General features: G+C 40.5%; 1 protein-coding gene across 1 annotated transcript; it reads right to left on the bottom strand.

Moving 5' to 3' along the window:
- Positions 1-13,855: 13,855 nt before the first annotated feature.
- On the bottom strand, positions 13,856-17,666 carry LOC135477079 (transmembrane protease serine 3-like). Its single transcript, XM_064757233.1, has 5 exons — positions 17,621-17,666; positions 16,200-16,393; positions 14,697-14,862; positions 14,182-14,324; positions 13,856-14,008 (listed from the first exon to the last, which is right to left on the bottom strand). The coding sequence occupies exons 1-5, from the start codon at positions 17,664-17,666 to the stop codon at positions 13,856-13,858; spliced, it is 702 nt and encodes a 233-aa protein (XP_064613303.1).
- Between the last annotated feature and the right edge of the window lie 5,905 nt (positions 17,667-23,571).

Raw genomic sequence — 23,571 nt, 5'->3', positions numbered from 1 at the left:
AACACCGATTTGCAGGCGGTGGCGGTGCGTATCACACTGGGTATAGTATTAACAATCTGTTCTATTTATATACCACCTTCTTCTACTCTTCACCAACAAGAGCTGCAAAATTTATATGATCAATTACCTAAACTGTGTCTTCTTTTGGGTGACTTTAATGCCCATAGTGTTCTCTGGGGTGACTCTAAACGTAACCAGAAGGGCTCTGTATTGGAGGATTTTATATCTAATAACTCTCTATACGTCTTAAATGATGGCACACATACTTACCTTCATCCTGCAAAGGGAATTTATTCGGTCCTTGATTTAGCTCTGGCTGATGCAGGGCTAAGATCGGAATTCAGCTGGAGCGTCCATGATGATCTGTGCGGAAGCGACCACTTCCCCACCATACTTACCCTTGAGGAGCCGGTATCTTCCTCCCTTCCACGCTTTAATTATGATAAAGCAGACTGGCCCTGCTTTGCTGTTCTGTGTGGTGAAACACTTACTAGCGACCTTTTTCTTGATGCAGTTGATCCTATCCAGTTATTCTCGGATCAGCTAATCGATGTAGCGTCCAAATGTATCCCGAAATCATGTGCGGTTCCTTGTATTAAGAAACCGTGGTTCACGGAGGACTGTAAACGAGCTAGGCGTTTCAGGAAACGTGCTGAGCGCGTGTACCGATGTAGACCATCTCCCGGTAATTTAGACGATGTTAGGCGTACTCGAGCTAAAGCTCATAGGACTATCAAACAGTCCAAACGTGACTCTTGGAAACGTTATGTTTCTAAGATTAATCATCTTACCCCTATGTCAAAAGTCTGCAATATGATCCAACGCATCAAAGGTAAGGGATCCAATGTCACTGTCAATCATCTTAAAGACGGGAATAATTCTTTGACAGAAAAACTTGACATAGCCAATAGGTTGGGCGCTTCTTTTGCGCACCATTCGTCTTCAGATAATTACTTGCCTCAGTTCCAGCGTAACAAGGAACGGACCGGGGCAAGTCCTCTTGATTTTACATCCTCAAATGAAGAATATTACAATGCTACATTTTCTCTACATGAACTATCGCATCCCTTAGCAAGGCCCATGACTCAACTCCATGGCCAGATGATATCCACTATCAGCTTTTACGACACCTTCCAGAATCTTCCTTGAGGGTGCTTCTTGGAATTTTTAATACCATTTGGATTTCCGGGAATTTTCCTGCCTCATGGCAAAACCCTATTATTGTCCCCATCCCAAAGCCCGGAAAGGATTCTACCGATCCAAATAACTATCGTCCTATTTCCTTAACCAGTTGTGTATGCAAGACTATGGAGAGGATGATTAACGATCGCTTAGTTTGGTTTTTGGAGACTAATGAGTTGATAAGCGACATTCAATGTGTATTTCGAAAGAATCGCAGTACTGTTGATCACCTTGTTCGTCTAGAATGCTTTATTAATCGTGACCATGTCGTATCTGTCTTTTTTGATCTGGAAAAGGCATATGACACTACTTGGAAATATGGCATTATGAAAGATATGCATGGATTTGGACTTAGAGGTCGGCTTCCTGACTTTATTCTTAAATTCTTAGACCATCGTCACTTCCAAGTTCGGCTTGGGGCTACCCTATCTGACTACTTTGAACAAGACCAGGGGGTTCCTCAAGGCAGCATTTTATCAGTTACTCTCTTTAGCATTAAGATTAATAGCCTTGCTAGAGTTTTATCTCCTAGTATGAATGCATCCCTTTTTGTGGACGATCTTGGTATCTCTTGTCGAGGCAAAGGTATGCAGACTATTGAGAGACAGCTGCAGATTTGCCTTAACAAAATCCATGCCTGGGCACTGCAGAACGGATTTAAATTCTCCAAGTCGAAGACTAACTGTGTACACTTTTGTCGGAAGTACTTCCCACATGAAGACCCCAAGGTATTTTTAGATGGATCCCCCATCAAGGTTGTGCCGGAGGCAAAATTCCTCGGGGTGATCTTCGATAAGCACCTTACATTTAAATCTCACATTAATTATCTTAGAGCCAGATGCCTAAAGGCGCTTGATATTTTGAAGGTTGTCTCTATTGCTCGATGGGGAGGGGATCATGAAACCCTACTTCAGCTCTATCGAGCACTGATTCTTTCTAAGCTAGACCATGCCTGCAGTGTTTATGGAGGTGCGTCACGCTCCCAGTTGAAGAAACTCAATACTGTACATCACCAAGCCCTACGGTTGTGCTTAGGTGCTTTCCGTACCTCTCCTGTGGAGAGTCTGTATGTTGAAGCAAACGAGCCTCCCCTGGAGCTTCGAAGAACTTAACTATCCTTACAGTATATCATCAAGCTGAGAGCCAATCCATCCAACCCAGCCTTTGATTGTGTCTTCCATCTGGAATTTGAAGACTTATATGCTCAGAAGCCATCCATTGTTCCTCCACTGGGCGTCCGCATCCAGGAACATGTGCAAGCAGCTGGACTTGGGCTGGATACTATCACCCCCATACGCATCCAGGAAGATCCACCGTGGTTATGTCCTGAGCCTCAGGTTGATACCTGGCTTTCCTCCCTGAAGAAATCTTCCACCAACCCTTTAGTATACCAGCAGGAGTTTAGTAATATGTGTTCAAAGTATCCATTTTATCACCGCATATTGAATGACGGTTCCAAGAATGATGATGGCGTGGCTTCTGCCGCTGTCCTTGGACCCAGAACCGTTTCAACTCGGTTTCCAAATTTCTGTTCTGTATTTACTGTGGAAGCCAAGGCAATTTTGTGCGCACTTCGGTCCATTCCAGAGCTAGGAGGTAGCAGAATTTTCTCATCTGCTCTGACTCCCTTTCCTGCCTCCAGCCAATTCGGGCTAGTTCGCCTGTACATCCAGACATTCTGTCTATCAGGGAGATGTTTAAACGACTTAATGAAGATTTTATCATTGTCTTTTGTTGGGTGCCCGGGCATATGGGTATCCCTGGGAATACTGCTGCAGATGAAGCCGCGAAGGCGGCTTTGCATTCCGTTTCTATCCAAACTGACGTTCCATATTCAGACTTGCGTTCACTTATTTGCTCCTATATCAAGCGCTTGTTTCAGGCTCAATAGGATGACCAGACAACCAACAAACTGCATGATATTCGTCAGTTTGTTGGTCCAGCGCCTTCCCTTTCACGGCATCGTCTCCGCTCTTGCATTCTGAGGAGGTGTCGTATCGGTCACACACGTGCTACGCATGGTATTTGTTAAAAGGAGAAGATGTTCCTCATTGCTTTGCTTGTGATCAACGGTTCACAGTCAAGCACATATTGCTTGACTGTGGTGACTTTGCTCCTGTACGAGATTCCTTTTATCACGTAAGCTCTCTTTCAGAACTTTTCAATTCTGTAGAAAGTGATACTATTTTTGATTTTCTCTCTGCCATTGGTATGGCAGGAAAGCTGTAATTTTAAACTACCGTCTGTGTTTGTTATGTGACTTCTGGTGTCCTTTTTAACTGAATAGTAAATGAATTATCCGTAGTAGATCGACTACTTGACGTTTTATTGTCGCGATAAAACTGAAATATTGTTGAAAGCGACGTTAAAACTTTCACTCACTCACTCACTCCAATTTACCTGGGGCTACTTGATTTTACCTTTGGCTACTTGAGTTTACCTGGGATACCCCAGTTTGCCTGGCCTTCTCCAGTGAGCCTGGTTTACTTCAGCTTTCCTGGGGTACTCCAGTTTGCCTGCGGCTACTTGAGTTTACCTTGGGCTACTTGACTTTACCTGGGCTACTCTAGTTTACCTGGCCTACTCCAGTTTACATGGGCTACTTGAGTTTGCCTGGGGTACTCCTGTTTACCTTGGCTACTTCAGTTTTTTCTGCATAATTGTTACTATACGGTATTGTTCAGGTATCGCACATGTTTAATTTTATAAGAAAGTAAGGATCAGCTTATAAAAATTCTAAATTTTACCTTTATTATGTTTAGTAAAATTCCTGAGTTTAAAACAACCCAATACATAAATAAATACATTTCTGTATAACGCTACGTGGTAAAAGTAAGCTTACAACAATTTATTACAAAATCAACTTGCATAATTTCATATGAACACTAATATTAAAGAGTAATCTTTGGAGCAGTATACCCCGGTGTTGTAATAATTTTTGATATCTATATGTATACAAGTACTTAAGTGAGGGTAAGCGACACGCATGGTTTGAGATGGCATGAAGGCATTGACCGTGAGGAGGATGTTGGGTGCCACCTTACAGATGAAGCCCCATGTATAATGCTTTGTTTTTTGTCAGCCGTTGTCGAATTGTGTTCATAACTGAAAGCTATTTTGGTTTAGACCTGATCAAATCACCCTAACCCCACCCCTCTAAAAAAAACTTAACACAGCAATAGTCTTGAGTGTCCTTGAGATTCCGACGATCTATAAAAAGTGCACGACTACAACTATCTAGGCCTTAATGGTGATATAATTACAGATCCCAGGAAATAAATATACTGAATAGGAATTACAACATATAATGTAAAAATGTGTTTGAAGGCAAACAGCAACAATTGAATTTCCTATCCAAACAGAAAGTTGGACACTTGTGTGGTGTTGTACTTAGTCTCTCGGGATGCGGGTGTCAATCAAGAATGCGTGGATGAAGCGGGTATTCTACGTCTCAACGGAGACCAACGGAGATATATAAACTATTTAGCATGAAACTCCAATACTTATTCAGAGGGCAATGATATCGCATGATTGTTTGTTTGTTTACTCTATACTGACCTGCGTAACATTCAAACGACCAGGACAAGGGTAGGATTAGCTAATTAACACCAGATTGTACACATGACGTCTTCAAGCCCCCTCTTCCTTATTCTTTACTGGGCTACTTTACATCTAGTTGACTAAGTGAAATTATAACAACTCCACGGGACGTATGTAACGCCCTGTCGTCTTGAAGGAAGTTAACGGTGATAAAATCGAGGGGTGAATACCCGACCTGACATCAGCCGCCATAGCAGAACTACTTCTGCGATATTCAGCTCACCAATCTTCAGGTGTACATATTATTCTACTTCTATGTATTCAGTGAAATAATTGTAATAAAACTGCTGTGTAATTCTGTGATCCAAATCGTGTAAAATGTATTTCTCTATTTTTTCTTTCCACTCAAAAGTTTTTGGTTCTGAATGAAATGTTTCGGATCTTCTCAACTGTAATTATTGTTTAGCCTCCTATATGTACAACCCCTATGCCCCCTCGTCGTCATATGACAGCAGAATTATTAAGCACGACGTACAGACACAGGCGTCCATATATATGTACAATGTCATTTTTTATGAACTATAAATATAATGATATGAAAGATTGGTTAGACAGTTAATTTTTCCATCGATCCATACCAAGGCGGTTGGATTACAACATTTCATGACTACATGCCGACTCGATATGACTGCTGTTTGACACCACACTCATTGCCAGTTTACGATCAGTTTTATGCATGGAGAAAACCGTAGTGCCTATGAAGAAAACCCTCGACATTTACCAAATTACCGACGAACAGCAGTACATATATGTGCGTCATGCCGTTGAAAGACAAGTGCTCTTCAACAAAATATGAGACTCCGCAAATTTTCCGTCCAAAGTAGGGATTGAAGCCTCGTCTCAACATACTTTATTTTCTATATTAGGGCGTGATTCTTTATGTATATGCAGGAATGAACATCACAAAGAAATTTTTGTAACAAATTTTGTCTTTGGGTGTTTATAGTTTATCTATATATATAAAAGGAGTTTTACTCCGTACCGAAGAATATTTCACTTGTACTACTACGATCAACATTATAATGGAAGGAAACAGGTCAGAGCCCAGGAGAAACCCACGACTGTCAGTAGGTTGCAGGCAGACCTTCCCACATACGATGAGAGATTAGCATGAGGTGGACATGGACTCATAGCGACTGCACTGATGAGAGGTTCCTGAGTCAGAGTGCTGCTCTAGCACGCTAACACTCGGCCACAGAGGCCCCGAATAGTATGTACCAGTATCGGATCATTAAATATTTTTATGCGTTAATATATCGACATTGTTCGATCCTAATATATTTCGGAAACACACAGATATGCTCTTTCAACATACCAATCCTGTTGTGTTTGTAGAACAATCTTTTTTCCAGTTTACTGTTGTGTCAACGATAGAACGCTTCAAATAAGTCACGGATTATATTGACATGGACCTTATTTATTGTGAATTTTTTCATAAATAGGCTCACCAACTTTTTAGTGTGTATGATTGCGTTGATTTTTCGTGCTTTCATCAAATTGTCTCGCTTTCCAGGCAAGCTGTGAGATTTCCGGAGCATATTTATTAAATAATACGAGAGAATACGAGAAAGATTGGAACCAGATTAGCACATTCATGATGCCTGTTCGACAGTATTTAGCGTTGAGGCTGTTTGACACGGTGTTTGGGATCCTTAGTGTGCCATGTTGTAAGTATAGACTCCTGTTGTCCTATTTGTTTATATTTTTTATTTATTTGATTGGTGTTTTACGCCGTACTGAAGAATATTTCACTTATACGACGGCGGCCAGCATTATGGTGGGTGTAAACCGGGCAGAGCCCGGGGGAAACCCACGACCATCCGCAGGTTGCTGACAGACCTTCCCACATACGGCCGGAGAGGAATTCTATTTGTTGAGTGAAGCGAAAACAATTACGAGCGTTAAGTCACATAATAATTACCACCGTTAACTCAGAATGTTATAAAACATTTATCACCGTTAACTCATAAAGTCACAAAACAATTACCAGCGCAAAGTCACCTAGTCACAAAACAATGACTAACGTTCAGTGACAAAATCACAAAACAATTAACATCGTGCACTCACCAAGTCACCATACCACTAGTTGGTATTAGCGTTCAGTCATAAAGCAATTACTAGAATTCTGTACTCATTGGTTAGCTTCAACGGAAGCCTCCAATGTTGTTAATAGTAATAATGAACTGCATGTTGTCATGTAGAGGGTCAGATAGGCTACACGTCATGCATGGCCAGCCAGCATGCTAATCTTGTAGAAGAATCTGGCAAATAAATTGTGACACAAAAGGGCAAGTGATGTACGTAGCAGGGTATCCACGAAATTTCCTATAATTCTAGCATAACTAGAGTAACCGGGGCGCAGCCAAGGCATATCAGAATATAAGGAACACTTAAAATCTGAATACGCCACTTCGCTAGCGATGAACATGTGAAAAGAGTCAGTCTAGCAAGGCCTGGATTTGAACAGACGACTTCGCTTACACTGGCGCCTAAACATGTGCAAACATGTATATAACCATACTCAATTTTGTTACGCTTGGATTAAAATTTGATTTATTTATTTGATTGGTGTTTTACACGGGATTCAAGAATATTTCACTCATACGAAGGCGGCAACCATTATTGTGGGAGGAAACCCACGACAAGAGCAGGGTGACCGCATTGGTGGGAGGCTCCTGGGTCATTGCGCAACGCTGGCGTGCTAACCCATCGGCCACGTAGGCCCCTGACTTTAAACATGACGCCTAAGTATGTGTAAACAATGCAAGGGCTGGATCCGAACAAACGACTTTGTTAGCGATGGCGCATGCACATGTACAAAGCCAGTCGAACCTCTCTCATGTTAGGACAAACCTCCTGACGGAAAGCCACACTCAATTCAGCAAGGGCTGAATGCAAACCAGCTCGTTGGCTAAAGCTGAGGCCTAAAAAGAGTTCCTATTCTACACTGTGGTATGTCCATTTTTACCAAGTCAGAAAGCATGAACAGACTAGAGCAGGGACAGTAAACCCAGAGTAATACAGCTGAAAGAAAAGATAATTATTTATTGTATCTTTCTAGTTTTAAGGGTAGTGTTATCATTGAAAAAAGTCCAACGATATGATGTGATTTTCACATTACTTTACAGCCTCGCCGTGTTCGAGCGATATATTTGATCTCCAGCAAATATTCTACATTGTTCGTCTACTCAAAATTCCTTTGTTTCTTAGTTTTGCCTAATTACTTATGTTCTAGTACATCCCCAGAACTTGTCAGAGGTCACTGGAAACAGCAGGAATTTTTTTACCTTTAGCGAATGAAGATTTTGAGCTCGAAACTTCCCAATTGCTTATTATTACACCGAAAACTCTACGAATGGTTATATGTTCTTGTCAACAAAATCTTTGAACTCAGACATCCTATTGTAAACACTGGGTTCAAGGCATTCCGGGTCTCCATATGAGCTTACGCCAGCCAATTTAACAGTACCTGACACTTCATAGACTAAGGGGCCACCGCCGTCGCGTTGAGACCGTTTTAAAGAATATATATGTATACATGGGATATATAGGTATTTTCGTCAAAACTGTTTAGTAGCGTTGTTTTATCATAACTATAAAGCCACAAATATATCGGGCAGGGGTGGCGGGAATACAGAGCACATTGGCTAGACATGGGTGTGTTCTGTTTGAAATTACAGTAGATATACAGGACATTATAGGGCAACATTGGCTATTATTTAAAAGAAAAAGGACTTGTATCCTTGATATATTGACAAATATCCACACAAGAAAACATGGTAGGTTTACTTGACTTTAGAGGAGTGTCGTATCAAGGACATAGATACAAATGAACTTATTCCGCATGCAGATACCATTTGCCGGAAAAAATTCTAAACAAATGTGGGTATCCTGAATGCCATCCTCAAGTTGACGACAATCGTTCTTCGGCATTATTCGGCATGACCCTCATTTCGGAATATTGCAGGATATTCGATTTACGATGCACAGAAGCTGTCAAAATTCTGCCACCCGTTTACAGTGTTTTAATGTTATTAAGTGTTAAATGTGATGACAACAAAGCATTTCTAGACCAGTGACGTTTATATAATAGCAGTACATCTTTTTTTTACCTAATTCTGTTTAAGCCATGACGGTAGTGGGCATGTAGTTTGATACCATGCAAACATTTACATGAAAAGTTAGAATAAAACTCTAGTTGATGTAAGCTGACAAGATTCCGTATTTCACCGGTGACGAATGATCATTTGCCAGCTATCACACTGTTGTCACTGCTCTAGTTTTACTCTCTATGCTGTTCGTCTTTAGTGATGACGTTATAGATCAGATTCCGTACATAACCATGATTATAAGAGCTGCAAATAAGAATCGTGGTGCTGGTATTTTAAGCTACACAGTCTTCTGTCAGTTTCAAGGCATTTTGACGTATTCTCTTCGCATGAATCCGTCCTATTTTTTTTCACTTTTTATATTTGATTTTATGGCCATTGGTTCAATTGATGAAGTTCGGTTTCTTTAACCAGTACATTAGGCATAAAAACAGCAAAGATTGCAACAAGACGATCCAGTGACTGCAAAATTAAAACTTGAAGTATCAGGTCAAAACTCAGGGCGCTTGAGATCGATATATCTAGGTAATATCTCACAGAACTGAATTCGATCTCTATTTCCTGATTGCGCTGCTAGTATATATACATTAAACATTACCTGTGTATAGCGTATGTCTTCTTAGTATATTTACCATTTTTGGATCTTCCGAAAAAAGGTTTAAATTTTAAACATCACAATTTTTCAGAAATAGAAATTCATATAGCCCATTCATTTAACCTGTAGACTTACAGCCTAGGTGGACAATCACATGCTCTTGAACTGCCTAGTTAGCTGTCAGGGATTTCCCACAACATCCCTGTGTTGCTGAAAAATTGTTACAAACACTGTAATTTTCTCCGTATACTGAAACTGGGACTGAAGTCCATTAGTTTAGACTGCTTGTATGTCGTAAAACTGCAGGAACTTTTAGTTTTATTTAACGATATTTCAAAGAATTTTTCACGTCTCCCACCTTTTTAACTATTATGGCTGGAGGAAATCGAAAAGTTCCGAGCATAGCCCCGAGATACAGGTTAACTTTTCAATGTGTCACATGCGTCAAGTTGATGATAATCGCCTCTAGGCAGCTGCATGTAAAACATTGTGGACAGAGCGTCCAGAATCTCTGGCAAATGATTGTGTTTCACTCCGCTGTAACCTGATGCTGTGAGGCTGTATGTTGAATTAGATCATTTATAGTCGTAATCAAAGTTCAACTGGGATGTATATTTTGATTATCGACAACTTATATACTAGATTGGTACGCCATTGAATACTGTCCTTATTCATGCGTCTCTTCAACATTACGGAAGCTGTGAGTACTTCTCTTTACATGATTCCGTCCTAATTTCGTACTTGATATACTTTCGTAGTTCTTTGGTGGTTTCTGTTAAACGTCGTTCAGGAATTGGCCTTGCGGTGATCAGCCCGGTGTGTCCATTATTGTTGAGGGCTGTTGTACGAATTTTTGTTTCGACGCATAGATCGCAAAGAACGGCGTCGACCGCTTATTATCAGCAAATCCCCAGTGCCACCACAGGACTGCGCAGGTCTCAGACAGTGAAATGCGAACACCACAATGAGTGTTTGTGCAGGGACTTGTGATATTATAAGTATCATTATTATAAAAGTCAAATCCGAGATCCTGTTGCTTCCCTACTGTTCTTCCTCAGCCAGCGATCTAACAAGCCTTTATGTTCAGATCTAACAGCGTGTTGGGCGAAACATATTTCTCAGTCTTGCTGAGATATGTACTTTGAAGGCTTGTTTCGAGGATGGGAAAAGGCAACAATTTCCACAAGTTACCAAGTTTACCGAACTGGACCGTTATGTACGTGCCTTATCTAATAGCAAATGCCCAGATACCTACTTACTTATAAATGTACTCATTTTGTGGATGATCAACAGCTCAACTAACTTCTGGGGACGGAAAATCTTGAGAGATTTCTACTTTTTAAAAATTGTTGTAGTGACAGACGATTTTGGTAAAATATCGTACTTTCTGTTATTATTATCTAACAATTGTAGTCGGAAACAACGACAAACTAAATAGAGTTTATTTTTTGATATGAGCTAGAGGTCATATTGGAGAATACTTCTCTTCCCTAAAATACAGAGGGTTCCATTTTTGAAACGAAAAACTATTGTGTGACGATATCAACCAAGGTCACAAGTTATTACTGTAAAAACTGTTGTGTGACGATATCAACCAAGGTCACAAGTTATCACTGTAAAAACTGTTGTGTGACGATATCAACCAAGGTCACAAGTTATCACTGTAAAAACTATTGTGTGACGATATCAACCAAGGTCACAAGTTATCACTGTAAAAACTGTTGTGTGACGATATCAACCAAGGTCACAAGTTATCACTGTAAAAACTGTTGTGTGACGATATCAACCACGGTCACAAGTTATTACTGTAAAAACTGTTGTGTAACGATATCAACCAATGTCACAAGTTATTACTGTAAAAACTGTTGTGTGACGATATCAACCAAGGTCACAAGTTATTACTGTAAAAACTGTTATGTAACGATATCAACCAAGGTCACAAGTTATCACTGTAAAAACTGTTGTGTGACGATATCAACCAAGGTCACAAGTTATCACTGTAAAAACTGTTGTGTGACGATATCAACCAAGGTCACAAGTTATTACTGTAAAAACTGTTGTGTAACGATATCAACCAATGTCACAAGTTATTACTGTAAAAACTGTTGTGTAACGATATCAACCAATGTCACAAGTTATTACTGTAAAAACTGTTGTGTAACGATATCAACCAACGTCACAAGTTATTACTGTAAAAACTGTTGTGTGACGATATCAACCAAGGTCACAAGTTATCACTGTAAAAACTGTTGTGTAACGATATCAACCAATGTCACAAGTTATTACTGTAAAAACTGTTGTGTGACGATATCAACCAAGGTCACAAGTTATCACTGTAAAAACTGTTGTGTGACGATATCAACCAAGGTCACAAGTTATCACTGTAAAAACTGTTGTGTGACGATATCAACCAAGGTCACAAGTTATTACTGTAAAAACTGTTGTGTGACGATATCAACCAAGGTCACAAGTTATCACTGTAAAAACTGTTGTGTGACGATATCAACCAAGGTCACAAGTTATCACTGTAAAAACTGTTGTGTGACGATATCAACCAAGGTCACAAGTTATCACTGTAAAAACTGTTGTGTGACGATATCAACCAAGGTCACAAGTTATCACTGTAAAAACTATTGTGTGACGATATCAACCAAGGTCACAAGTTATCACTGTAAAAACTGTTGTGTGACGATATCAACCAAGGTCACAAGTTATCACTGTAAAAACTGTTGTGTGACGATATCAACCAAGGTCACAAGTTATTACTGTAAAAACTGTTGTGTGACGATATCAACCAAGGTCACAAGTTATTACTGTAAAAACTGTTGTGTGACGATATCAACCAACGTCACAAGTTATTACTGTAAAAACTGTTGTGTAACGATATCAACCAACGTCACAAGTTATTACTGTAAAAACTGTTATGTAACGATATCAACCAAGGTCACAAGTTATCACTGTAAAAACTGTTGTGTAACGATATCAACCAACTAATTTTCTTCAGTGACAACTGGCGATCGACGACCCTCATGTGGCCATCTTAGCTGTTTCACGCTCATTGGAGACCGTCTGTCTGTCACCAGTACGCTGTAAATATTTGAAACCACACTTGGGAATGTCCGTCAGTGACTTGCCAAATGTTGATGGTTTAATCCGGATACACCGGTTCTCATCAATAGACCTGATCGCCAGAAAATTTCCTGAACACCATATTTACACACTTATTAGAGGAATAAATATCCAAGACAACATTCTCCAAGACTTTCTTTTTGTAGTTTTCTCCTTTCATACCCTTTAATGTCTCACCCACAAGCTAACTCATTGATCGACTTCGTGCCAGTTATTTAGACCATAGATTACGTGTTTGTTAACTTCGGTCTCACAGCATTGTGAATGATGACACTGTATCGATGGTTTCCTGTCCTTGGCCCCTCAAACTCTACCCTCTGCAGGACAGACCATTCAAATCTATCCATTCGACGATCTCTCAAAAGACATCAGGGTCTCAGATACGTATGGAAAGTGAGGTAATCAGGGATATATAATGAAATCCTTTCATTCTTGTTTTCCCATGACCATGATATGCTGTTGTAGCTCTTACATAGAAGTACCGTCTCGGTGTGGTCACGAGGCGCTATCGTTCTGAACACTTTCCCACAGACTCAAGCCACGATATCTGACACTGTTCTTATTACACGTAAGGTTTATGTGTGTGTGGCGGGGAGTGCGGAGCTCAACCTAAGACTCGGCTCACATGAGACTATTTGTCACTGGTGTCACGTGACTGAGTTCAGCTTTTACTGTCTCGCCTGCAGTCTAAAGTCAGGAAAATTGTCAAGAGTCACGATGGTTTCCTCGGAGAATTCTGGTTTCTTATTAATGAAGGACTGTTAACCACGGAGTAAACTGACCAATAAATCAAATAAGTTTACATACAATAGAGGATCAGTCCTTCGTTTCTCCCTCAAATGACAAGTGCAGAGTGAAAATAACAAAGGCATTACATGTAGTTTTTTCAGTCTGTCTAAAACCCGGATCACAATGGTGGACGCTACAACTAGATCACTACACTAGATGAGTTCATACATCTTACTTCGGTTTCTTGTTTGATTTCATTCTTTATTTCAATGGGGTGTTGTTTTATTCTTATGTCGGAAAGCAAGGAAATAAACAAATAAAATCGGCATCGGGCCAATGTAGCGACCATCAAGCCATTACCAACGCAATACGAAAACTCTTCATTAATATCGTAAAGTATATCTCTATTCACTCACTACTTAACTCGCACGTCTTAACTTCTTGCTGAGTTCTTCTTTTATTTGTTAAAATCACGGATGATTACATCGAAAAGTAAACATTCGATGACTGGTTAGATGTTCTGGGAGATCCAATCTTGGTATTTAGAGACCCTGGTGTATACACTGGGTTTTGTTCCAGGACAATCCCTGCGCCCCCAGGAGGTGACCCCAGCGAACTTCTCTCCGTCGGGTAGCTCACAGGTTAACGGACCGCCACTGTCACCCTGTAACAGTTTTTTACACAAAAATAAGCTATATACGCCTACATGAATACATCCTTTTTAATTCCTGTTAATTACTTTTTCTAAAAGCCGATTGTAATTTGAATACAACATTGAATCTCCGTGGCAAAACTGTTACAGATTTTAGTTTGTAAAGAGGACAAATAAGAACTTACCTGACACGCGGATACTTTGTACTGGAAATATTCCAGACAAATGTTCGTGTCAGTAATGCCATTCAAATGATTGCTGCAATCGTTGTTCTGCATTACTTTTATATCAGAGAACTTCAGTTTTCGCGATCCACTTTGAGCGGTACCTAGTGAATGATGAAACTGACAATGAACATAACACACAAAAACTACAGGTTAACATGGATATTTGTCTAAAGTCCACTCTATCCAGCGTGAAGTAAACCAAAATGGAAAATCTTTTATAAAAATTGTTTAACTACTATAGCAACTCACAGACATTGGGAATGGCGGAGTGCATGCATCCTGAACATTGCCTCTCAGCCTATCCTCTTCCATATTAAATACTGGGCGCCAAGCTTTGCTTGTTTATTTATTTCTTTCATTGGTGTTTCACTCAAGAACTCAAGAATATTTCACTTATACGACGGCAGCCATCATTACGGCCTTTTTTCTTGCTGGTGTAATCTATATGTTTAAACCTGATAGGCAGTACTCACCGGAAGTTTTTCCCCAACCAGCAATCCAGCATAACTTGTCTGTCAGATCTCCGTCCGCATCAGTGACCATCGCGATAGGCTGCACGTATGTTCCAAATGGAATAGCGTTAAACTTCAGGATTGCAATGTCATTTTTCCAGTAGTTATTTGGTTGATACTGCGGATGCTGAAACATTAGATTAGTTGTATTCAGTCGAGAAGTTTTCCACATAATTTTAAAAGTTATGACTTCCTTTTTGTGTTGTTTTTCGTTTTTTTTTACGAAGTTTACTTCAACAAGAACTTTACCTTTATTGGTGAATGACTCCATCCTTTTTAACTATCTAACAGTAATTACTACACTAATTGATGGACCTTGATAAAACAAAGCATGTCACATTCAGACAAGTCACAAAATTTTGATCTACACCCAAATGACACCGATGAAATATTTGGAGTGTTTTAAGTCGCTGAATCCAGTGAAAAAAACTTTTCGGACATCAACTTACACGTATTGTACATTGATTTGAACTATCGTGGACATACACGTTAAAGACTATTTTATTGCTCTACTTACAGTCATCTTCGACCAATAAAGATGTTGAGATTTATTTATGTATTTGATTGATGTTTTACGTCGTGCTCAAGAATATATAACATGTATGGCGACGGCCAGCATTATGGTGGGAGGAAACGGGACATAACACGGGAGAAACCTACGACCATCCGCGGGCTGCTGTCAGACCTTCACGTACACGACCGGATAGGCTTCATTGTGCTGCATTAGGCCAAGGAAGCTTCTGGGGAACAGTTTCCTTCAGGTATTAGGCCATATATATCAACCTCATATGTTCATACCTTGATAAATTGGGTCACTGATCTGCTCACTTCATGCCCACTCCACTGATCAAAGTGGAGTTGTCCAGCTTGGACTGTGTAGAATCTACTCTGGAATTTCAGTAAAAGCACAACGTTAAACCAGTTTGCAGAGCAACAAGTCAACAGAAATAGCTAATAAAACCTGTAAGAGATTATTAAAAAGTCTTTAGCTGCAGGATCTATAAAAATATTGAATTTGTCCTGATTGGTCAGTAATTAGGACGAGATCTTTAGTTTAGGAAAATCAAGAATTTCTCATTTGTCACTCATCGCACAAGCTATTCATACTCATAACCCATAGTATTTAGGTATTAAGTATTAATTAATTAACATCAAACTTGAGTTAACCTCGTATCACTTTGAATTAACCACTGTTGACTGATATTCCACAGGCGAGAGGATAGCTTTGTATTATATCATAACAGTATACCCCTCTGGCCAAGATGTCTAATGGGTTCTTTAAAGTCATGACTAGTCTCTGGGTCCGTTTACATAGCCATTCTAAAAATGCAATCAAAACTGGTCTCTTCAATCGAGAAAATGTTGTTGACGAATTTGGTCCATTATGGACAGACAGTGTATATCAGTGGTTGTTTGCTTCTTATATTCTATAATACTGTAGTGCTTTACGTATGATTTACTCACATCATCTAGACAATGCGCTGCAGTGATCGCCCTGGTTGCGCTGATCAGCGTAGCGCCGCAAACGGCGTAGCCAGATGTTTGCAGGGAGAGAATGGAGTTAAAAAATCCGTACCGGGAATCCCACCCATTAACGACGTCCTGAACGCCGTGGATCTGGTAAGGCGCTGTGTCATTATCCAGACGGACGGGGTTAGCTGTGAAGACAAAATGAAAGTCATGTACAGTGTTGTCTCAGTGAGTGATGGTTGTGGAGTCTTGTGTTGTATCAAGTGTTGCCAGGTAAGGAAGCTGCTCATTTTCCATGTATGGTGGCGAGCCGAATGTGACTAAATAAAGCATTCGACCCATGAACACCGAGGCTCGCGTCAGTTGTTAAATTGTTCGAGACACAAACAGGGTTAGATATGAAAAAAATATAACATATAAGACTACAACACAGAGAGTAAAAACCAGAGCAGTGACAACAGTGTGATTGTTGGCAAGTGGTCACACGTGGTGGTGGCGAAATACGGTCCTCTTGTCAATTTATCTCAGTTAGAGTTTTATTCTAACTGTTCATGTATATGCTAAAAATAGCAGCAACGTAAACAGCCCCTAGAAAATATGCCCTAGGGGAGAATTAGATAAAACAACAGACATTGATGTTAGTTGCAATTAGAGGTCACTGGACTAGAATTACTCAAATTGTTGTATTCTAATAAATTTTAATATACAATGCATTCAAGTATAAAAGAATACAGCATAAAAACAAGAGAAGCGACGACCAATGTGACTCATGGAAAATGGTCACATGTATAACCGGTCCTTCCGTATATTTTCTTCAGTTAGGATTTTGTTCTAACAGTTCATGTAATGTGATGGTAGCAAATTACACACTCCCTAACACCCTGTCTATACAGAACAAGTGGAATAAGTGGAACAAGATATGTTTCCGCATTGTAACCAAAACATTGCCTTTTTAAAGTTTTTGGCATAAAATTAACAAACAATAATTAAGTTGTTAAAAAGTGTTCTAAAAAGGATCTCGAAAAACAAATATACAGAAAACAAGCACACATTTGCAACAGTAGCGGTATCTAGGAAGAAAGTCAAAGTCCTCTTGCACTCAGACCCATCGAGCAATAAATGAAACCGTTTTAAAATATAGATTGATCAGAAAAGATACTGTATGGGCTCAGTGTGGAACTTCCAGTACTTGATGAAGGAGGTCCCGGGTTCGAAACTCCAGTCAGCTGGTTTAGTCTATGACTTTTTGTGCACAAGGTTAGTCATACACCTTTCAAGCCACATGGGTTTGCCCTAAACACCATTTGATTTCCTCGACAAAATTCTGGTTACAGACATGATCCCGAATGCCGCCATAAGGTGAAACGTCAACGGAATAGACAAATTACTACAGCCATTTGAAAAGGTAAACTTACCCGCCGTAATGGCTAGAAGGCAACAGAAGAGCAGTCCGGAATCCATCTTGATTCTGTGATGTTCTCTACGAGAATGATTTGTCGGTGGAAATACCTGTGGCATTTATACACCATCGGAATGCACCATATGGTTTTCTGGCCATTGTTGACTAGTGGATATATTGTCTACCCACTTAGTATCACTATTATTCACAAAGTCCGTGCTGTTGTTCGATTTTGGTAAACAACCTAGCATTTCTCCTGTCCGATGTTGCTTCTGATATGTTTCCGCATTGTTCACTAGCACATGGGTTTGTACTGTTACAAGAGATCGAAACTCCAGTATAAGGAATTTTGCCAGAGGGCAGAGAAACGGTATGACATGAAAACAAAACACTTCGTGAACCGCCACTTAACGTAAAAATATCTCAAAGGCAGAAGACAAATGGACATGTGGGGTAAAATGGGTAGGTTTCATATTAATTTATCTACAGGGCTGGAATTTCAGAACTGTAAGAAGACTCACGACTAGATTTTGGTCCGCACGATGCATGAAAACAATTCAGTCCAACATCTCACCACATTTTTTACAAAGTTAATTTGAGTCATCTAAAGATCGATATTTAAATTTTAAAGACGGTTCACTAGATTGTACAGAACCCCAAAATTGGTAACTGTGGCGTTGTGACGCATATAGGTACAAATTCATCAGAATATTCGTTTTTGGAGCCACCTAGAACTCAACTCACCTAAGATATCTTAAAGTTCTTTGGTATTTTTACCAGCTTTAAATTACCGGTACAATTAATTCTAAACACGATTTAATAGTCTCAATTTGGAGTCTTTGGACATGGATGATATTATCATGATGAGGAAGCACCCACAACCACCAATGTCTTCCTGACAGCACTTCACACAACACAAACCCACGCAACCATCATTGTATTCCTGAGAGCACTTCACACAACACAAACCCACACAACCATCATTGTCTTCCTAACAGCAAGTCACACAACACAAGCCCACACAACCATCATTGTCTTCCTAACAGCAAGTCACACAACACACACACACACAACCATCATTGTCTTCTTGACAGCACTTCACACAACACAAACCCACACAACCATCATTGTATTCCTGACAAGCACTTCACACAACACAAAACCCACACAACCATAATTGTCATCTTAACAGCACTTCACACAACACAAACCGACACAACCACCATTGTCTTCCTGACAGCACTTCACACAACACAAACCCATACAACCATCGTTGTCTTCCCGTTAACACTTTACACAAAACAAACAGACACAACCATCATTGTCTTCCTGACAGCACTTCACACAACACAAACCAACACAACCGTCATTGTCTTCTTGACAGCACTTCACACAACACCAAATCCACACAACCATTGTTCTCTTCCCGTCAGCACTTCACACAACTCAAACAGACACAACTATCATTTGTCTTCCTGACAGCACTTCACACAACACAAACCCACACAACCATTGTTGTCTTCCCGTCAGCACTTCACACAACACAAACCCACGCAACCATCATTGTCTTCCTGACTGCACTTCACACAACACAAACCCACACAACCATCATTGTCTTCCTGACAGCACTTCACACAACACAAATCTACACCATCATCATTGTCTTCCTGACAGCATTTCACACAACACAAACCCATGCAACCATCATTGTCTTCCTGACAGCACTTCACGCCACACAAACCAACGCAACCATCATTGTCTTCCTAAAAGTACTTCAGACAATACAAACCCTTGTCTCATTGTCTTTCTCACAGCACTTCACACAACGCAAACCCACGTAACCATCATTGTCTTCTTGTGTGGTGTGTAAAGTATTGTCAGGGAGACAATGGTGGTTTTAAGAGCTTGTAGTGTGTGAAGTGTTCTCAGGGAGACAAAGGTGGTTGTGGAGGCTAGTGTTGTGTAAAGTGTTGTTATGGAGATAATGGTGGTTGTACAGTATTGCGTTGTGTGAAATCAGGAAGATAATGATGGTTCTGTGGGTTTGTGTTGTGTGACGTGCTGTCAGGAAGACAATGATGGTTGCGTGGGTTTGTGTTGTGTGAAGTGAGTGGGGGGGGGGGGGGGGCTTAGGTTGTGAAAAGGGCTGCCATGAAGACAGTGGTGGCTGGGGGAGAGTGTGTTGTGTGAAGTGTTCTCAGGGAGACAATCGTGGTTGTGGGAGGCTTGTAGTGTGTGAAATGTTCTCAGGGAGACAATCGTGGTTGGGGAGCTTGTGTTGTGTGAAGTGTTCTCAGGGAGATAATCGTGGTTGTGGGGGGCTTGTAATGTGTGAAGTGTTCTCAGGGAGACAATGGTGGTTGGTGGGGGGGGGGGGGGGTGGCTTGTGGTGTGTAAAGTGTTCTCAGGGGACAATCGTGGTTGGGGAGCTTGTGTTGTGTGAAGTGTTCTCAGGGAAACAATCGTGGTTGTGGGGGGCTTGTAGTGTGTGAAGTGTTCTTAGGGAGGCAATGGTGGTTGTGGTGGGTTTGTGTTGTGTGAAGTGTTCTCAGGGAGGCAATAGTGGTTGTAAGGAGCTTGTGGTTTGTGAAGTGTTCTCAGGGAGATAATGGTGGTTGTGGAGGGCTTGTGGTGTGTGAAGTGTCGTCATTGAGACATTTGTGGTTGTGGTTGTGGTTGCGTGATAAGTGACTACACTTTCCACACAACACAAGTACCCACAACCACCATTGTCTCGCTGACCGCACTTTACAGAGCAATAGTCCCCACTTTACTCAACAAAAACCTTACAATTACCATTGTCTCCATGACAGCAATTAACACAAAAAACAAGCCCACAGAACTAAGATTGTCTCTCTGACAAACATTTCTCACAACACGAGCATCTAGAACCATTATTGTCTTCCTGACACCACTTCAAAACACAAACCCACACAACCATCATTTTCTTCCTGACATCACTTGACTTTTTACAACACAGCCCTACAACCGTCATTGTCCCACAAAACTTCACACTAATGAAGCCCCCCACAGTGAACACTGTCTCCATGACAACACTTTACACGACACAACCACCATTGTCTTCTTACTAAATTCCACATAACACAAGCACCCACAACCACCATTGTCTTCTTATCAAACTCCACATAACACAAGCACCCACAACCACCATTGTCTTCTTATCAAACTCCACATAACACAAGCGCCCTTAATCACCATTGTCTCGCTGACCGCACTTCACACACCACAAGCCCCTAACAACCACCATTGCCTCGATGACCGCACTTCACACAGCTCAAGTCCCCACAACCACCATTGTCTCGCTGACAGCACTTCACACAGCAAAAGTCCCCACAACCACCATTGTCTCCCTGACAACACTTTACATAACATAAACGCCCATAACTACCATTGTCTTCTTCCCAAACTCCGAACAACTCAGGCACCCACAGCCACCATTATCTTGTTGACCGCACTTTACATAGCACAAGTCCCCACAACCACCATTGTCTCCCTGACAATACCTTACATAACATAAGCGCTCATATCTACCATTGTCTTCTTACCAAACTCCACACAACACAAGCCCCCACAACCACCATTGTCTCAATGGCAACAGTTTACATAACATAAGCGCCCATAACTACCATTGTCTTCTTACCAAACTCCACATAGCACAAGTCCCCACAACCACAATTGTCTCAATGACAATACCTTACATACAACACAAGCACCCACAACCACCTTTGTCTCAATGGCAACAATTTACATAACATAAGCGCCCATAACTACCATTGTCTTCTTACCAAACTCCACACAACACAAGCACCCACAACCACCATTATCTTGCTGACCGCACGTTACATAACATAAGCGCTCATATCTACCATTGTCTTTTTACCAAACTCCACACAACACAAGCACCCACAACCACCTTTGTCTCGCTGACAACACTTCACTCAACACAAACCCTACAATTACCATTGTCTCCATGACAGCACTTAACACAAAAAACAAGCCCACAGAACCAAGATTGTCTCTCTGACAAAAACTTCACAGAACACAAGCACCTAGAACCACCATTATTTTCGTTGCAATACTTTACACAACACCACCATTGTCCTAGCGACTTCACAAAAAAAAAAACTTCACACAATAAAAGCCCCCACAGTCAACACTGTGTCCGTGACAACGCTTTACACAACACAAGCTTCAACAACCACCATTAACTCCGCGACAACACTTAAAACAACACAGTCACCCACAATCACCATTGTCTCCCTTACAAAACTTAACACAACAGAATCCTCCACAACCACTACGTCTCCCTTACAAAACTTAACACAACAGAATCTTCCGAAACCACTACGTCTCCTTTACAAAGCTTAACACAATACAATCCTCCACAACCACCACGTCTCTCTTACAAAACTTAACACCACACAGTCCTCCGAAACCACGATTGACTCCCTTACAAAACTTAACACCACAGAGTCCTACGCAACCACCATTGCTTCCCTTACAAACTTAACACAACACAATCCTCCACAACCACCATTGCCCCATGGAATTACCATGTTTGTGAAGTATTTACTCATCATGAAGTTGTTTAAAAACCTAACATTTTCAAGCCTTATGGTAACGGTAAGTTGATTTACTTTAACGAAAAACATAAACCTGCAGATAATAAAGCTTTTTTGGATACATAAATTATCAGCAGCAAATGGCTTTCACGGTATTCTAGTTCTAACGGATGTCATGAAAATATCTTTTTAATTATAGATTTCAGCAAGATTATGGAACCAGCTTTAATATACATTTGTTTGGATAGAAATATGCTGCAGAAAAGAAGCCACTTGTTCATACCTGAGTATTCTAAAGCTTCTGTTTAAGAAAGTGTTTACCTGGACGGTGAAATAAGACAACAAGGTAATGTATGAATTTGCTTGTGTTTATACTTTTGTGTAGGTATGGTATTACCGACTGCTAGCATTTTTCATTAGTTTGTTTTATGCACTTTTCCTTTGCATAACGTTTCCTTGAATGTACATGTTTGCATTCAGTTGAAAATTTTTGAACACACAAGGTGAAATGAGTTACCACATAAAAAAGGCAATGTTTTCAAGAAGTTATTTTTCTCACAAAACCGGGTGTGGTTGTATTTGGTTATAAATGAGATTAAGAGCTGTTCTGGTTTAACATATGAAAAAAAAAATGTTTGCAAGAAGACACTTGTCTTGGCTCACAGAGCAGGGTGTGGCTACAGTTAGCTATAAATGAGTTTAAATGTTGTTCTGGTTTAACATATGAAAAAACAATGTTTGCTTTTCTTGGTTTACAGAACAGGGTGTGGTTATATTTGGTTATAAATGAGCCTAAATGTTGTTCTCGTTTAACGTATGAAAAAACAGTGTTTAGAAAAACCTCATTTTCCTGGGCGCACAGAATAGGGTGAGGTTATATCACTCGGCACTACAAGTAGAGTAGCAGCAGAGTTACACAGATGAAAAGCATGCATTGTGGATTGTTTATGGGCAACTATTCATCAATATCCTGTCACCATTATTATATTATAGTATAATAGTTGTATTGTTGCATAGCTGTCCTATAAACCTTTCATCAGTTAACATGGGGGCCTCCGTGGCTCAGTCGGTTAGCACGCTAGCGCAGCGTAATGACCCAGGAGTCTCTCACCAAGGCGGTCGCTGTGTGCTCAAGTCCAGCTCATGCTGGCTTCCTCTCGGCCGTACGTGGGAAGATCTGTCAGCAACCTGCGGATCGTTGTGGGTTTCCACCGGTCTGTGCCCGGTTTCCTCACACCTTAATGCTGGCCGCCGTCGTATAAGTGAAATATTCTTGAGTAAGGCGTAAAACACCAATCAAATAAATAAATCAATCAAATGACATGACACGAATATGTTTTATTCTATACACCTTTGCTATTAATGATTGTAATTCCAGCCATCC

Source organism: Liolophura sinensis, chromosome 10 (assembly GCF_032854445.1).
Source record: "Liolophura sinensis isolate JHLJ2023 chromosome 10, CUHK_Ljap_v2, whole genome shotgun sequence".
NCBI lineage: Eukaryota > Metazoa > Mollusca > Polyplacophora > Chitonida > Chitonidae > Liolophura > Liolophura sinensis.
Note: the sequence above shows the minus strand (reverse complement) of the source record. Positions and strands in the feature narration are given on the sequence as shown.

Coding starts and splice junctions, on each gene's coding strand:
- LOC135477079 (XM_064757233.1), bottom strand. CDS start 17,666: ATGGATTCCGGACTGCTCTTCTGTTGCCTTCTAGCCATTACGGCGG. Junction 14,863..16,199: donor CAGCGCATTGTCTAGATGAT/GTGAGTAAATCA, acceptor CTAATGTTTCAG/CATCCGCAGTATCAACCAAA. Junction 14,009..14,181: donor ACAAAGTATCCGCGTGTCAG/GTAAGTTCTTAT, acceptor AAACTGTTACAG/GGTGACAGTGGCGGTCCGTT.